Source organism: Scylla paramamosain, chromosome 43, assembly GCF_035594125.1.
Source record: "Scylla paramamosain isolate STU-SP2022 chromosome 43, ASM3559412v1, whole genome shotgun sequence".
In the NCBI taxonomy this organism is placed as follows: Eukaryota; Metazoa; Arthropoda; class Malacostraca; order Decapoda; family Portunidae; genus Scylla; species Scylla paramamosain.
In genome coordinates, this window is record NC_087193.1 from 7347284 (window position 1) to 7349783 (window position 2500).

Below are 2500 nucleotides of genomic sequence, written 5' to 3' on the forward strand. Positions count from 1 at the left end.
ACTGGATGGGTGTCCTGGCTACCTCAAGCACTGGGAACATGACTAAGGAACACACAGCCACCAGCTCTCCTAGGCGCCACCTATCCGTGACTTCCTGAGACGAAGACCCGTGCTTTGAAATGTTTTCTTCCGTGTTTTGCAATGTTTGACTCTCTTGTGTGGTGTGTGTGTGTGTGTGTGTGTGTGTGTGTGTGTGTGTGTGTGTGTGTGTGTGTGTGTGTGTGTGTGTGTGTGTGTGTGTGTGTGTGTGTGTGTGTGTGTTACTTTTCTCTCGAGTTTACTTGTTTCTTTTTAGTGAGAAGGAATCATAATTGTGTTTTTTTTTGTTTTGTTTTCTTCTTTTTGTCCTTAGCTGGTTTCCCGAGATGCATTACAAAAAGAAAAAGAAAACAAAAGGAAGGGAAAAGAAAAGAGAAATGAAATGAAAAATAAAAGGAAGGAAAAGGAAATTAAAGAAAAGAATACGAGAAAAAACAACATGGCCTCCTATCCCCTTCACAACACCACAACACACCACACCACCACACCACCACACTTTATACCACAGTGACTCACGGGGACACCACCACCTGCAGAACCTAACCCAGCTTCACACAACCACCACAGTCCCCACCACACCTCCCAAGGGACACCGTGACACCACCACCCCTGATCCCCCTAGCAGGCAAACACATGAGGTCCCAGCACACACCTAAGGGACCCCCGAAAGGAAAAACGTGCAACGATGCATCTTTACCGCACAAGTCTTACCATACACATAGTGCCTTGTTTTTCCCATGTAAGACACTTGTTTGTTTACTTTGTTTGCCTTACTGCGACACATTTGAACACTTACCTCCAAACACAGCCATATATTGCAACACACACCTCTATACTGCTACACAATTCAAACACACCCAAACACACTGCTGCACGACTCAGGGACAGCTAGACATTGCAACACACACCCAAACACACTGATACACACACACACACACACCTGAACACTTGCTAAACAACTCAAAACACACGCAAAGAAAAGAAGAACGAAGAGGAGAATTAAAGAAAGGTGAAAATATAAACATTATCCCACCTAACTTAACCTAACCTAACCTAACCTAACGTGACCTAACCTAACCTAACCTAATCTTATCTCTCTCTCTCCACAGACTACATGAATTTCTCGTGTGATAAAGACCCAAGAACAACTACAAACTTCTCACAATACGAGTATGATGGGAGAACTACCATCTGGGTGCCAATTACCTGGAGGGAGGTCATTAAGGTGAGAGGAGAGAGAGAAAGAAGAGTGAGGAAAGCGGTGAGGATGAGAGAGAGGGGAAGGTGAAAGAGTGTGAGTTTAATGTAATGAAATCATGTGTGTGTTGGAGGGTTGGGGATCTGTGTGTGTGTGTGTGTGTGTGTGTGTGTGTGTGTGTGTGTGTGTGTGTGTGTGTGTGTGTGTGTGTGTGTGTGTGTGTGTGTGTGTGTGTGTGTGAATATACATATACACGCACACACACAAGCCTTACTTCTACACATTAAAAAAATAAATAAAGAAAAGATAAATAAAGAAAATAAAATAAACCAAGAAAGAAATAAAAGAAAAAAGCAAAAAACAAAGAAAACAAGATTACAACACCACACAACACCACACAACACACCACAACCCAACCTATACACATAAAAAAAAATAATATAAAAAAATACAACAGATTAAAGAAAACATAAATAAACCAAATAAATAAATAAATAAACAAAAAAAATAAAGAAAACAAGAGTGCAACACCACAACACAACACAACACAACACAACACAACACAACACAACCACAACCACCAAAGTAACTCAACTAAATACCCCAATCCACCCAATCTCCTTCCACAATAACCCAACCTCTCTCTCTCTCTCTCTCTCTCTCTCTCTCTCTCTCTCTCTCTCTCTCTCTCTCTCTCTCTCTCTCTCTCTCTCTCTCTCTCTCTCTCTCTCTCTCTCTCTCTCTCTCTCTCTCTCTCTCTCACAGTTAATCGCATACATCATCACCTTCCTCGTCTCCATCGTGGGCAACCTCCTAGTCATACTGGTGGTGAGGTACAACAGAAACATGCGTAGCTCCACCAATCAGTACCTGGTGAACCTGGCAGTGGCGGATCTACTGGTGACCCTCGTGTGTAAACTGGTCCACCTCATCCGCCACCTGTCCTATCCTCACTACGTCCTGCCAGCCATCGTGTGCAAGTTGGATGGCTTCGTGCAGGGTGAGTACTGCTGGTGGTTGTAGTAGTAGTAGTAGTAGTAGTAGTAGTAGTAGTAGTAGTAGTAGTAGTAGTAGTAGTAGTAGTAGTAGTAGTAGTAGCATCGAAACTAGAAATATCAATAATCTGAATAGAGAAAAATAACAAAATAAAATCGAAATAAAAACAAAATCATACCTACATTAAAATCTCTAATTATTCAGAATGTTATTAAAAATTATGATGGCTACAGACTTGAGAAAATTATACCATTCTCTCTCTCTCTC

At 41.8% G+C, this 2500-nt stretch overlaps 1 protein-coding gene and 1 long non-coding RNA gene across 2 annotated transcripts in view; one reads left to right on the top strand and one right to left on the bottom strand.

The window, feature by feature from the left end:
• LOC135093481 (uncharacterized) overlaps positions 1-2500 on the bottom strand; it is a 57455-nt gene that overhangs the window by 42479 nt on the left and 12476 nt on the right. The window lies entirely within an intron of this gene.
• LOC135093778 (neuromedin-K receptor-like) overlaps positions 1-2500 on the top strand; it is an 18892-nt gene that overhangs the window by 5222 nt on the left and 11170 nt on the right. The window contains exons 2-3 of the mRNA XM_063993388.1: positions 1149-1264; positions 2003-2237. Of these exons, the coding sequence (XP_063849458.1) occupies positions 1149-1264; positions 2003-2237 (351 nt within the window). The remainder of the gene's footprint in view (positions 1-1148; positions 1265-2002; positions 2238-2500) is intronic.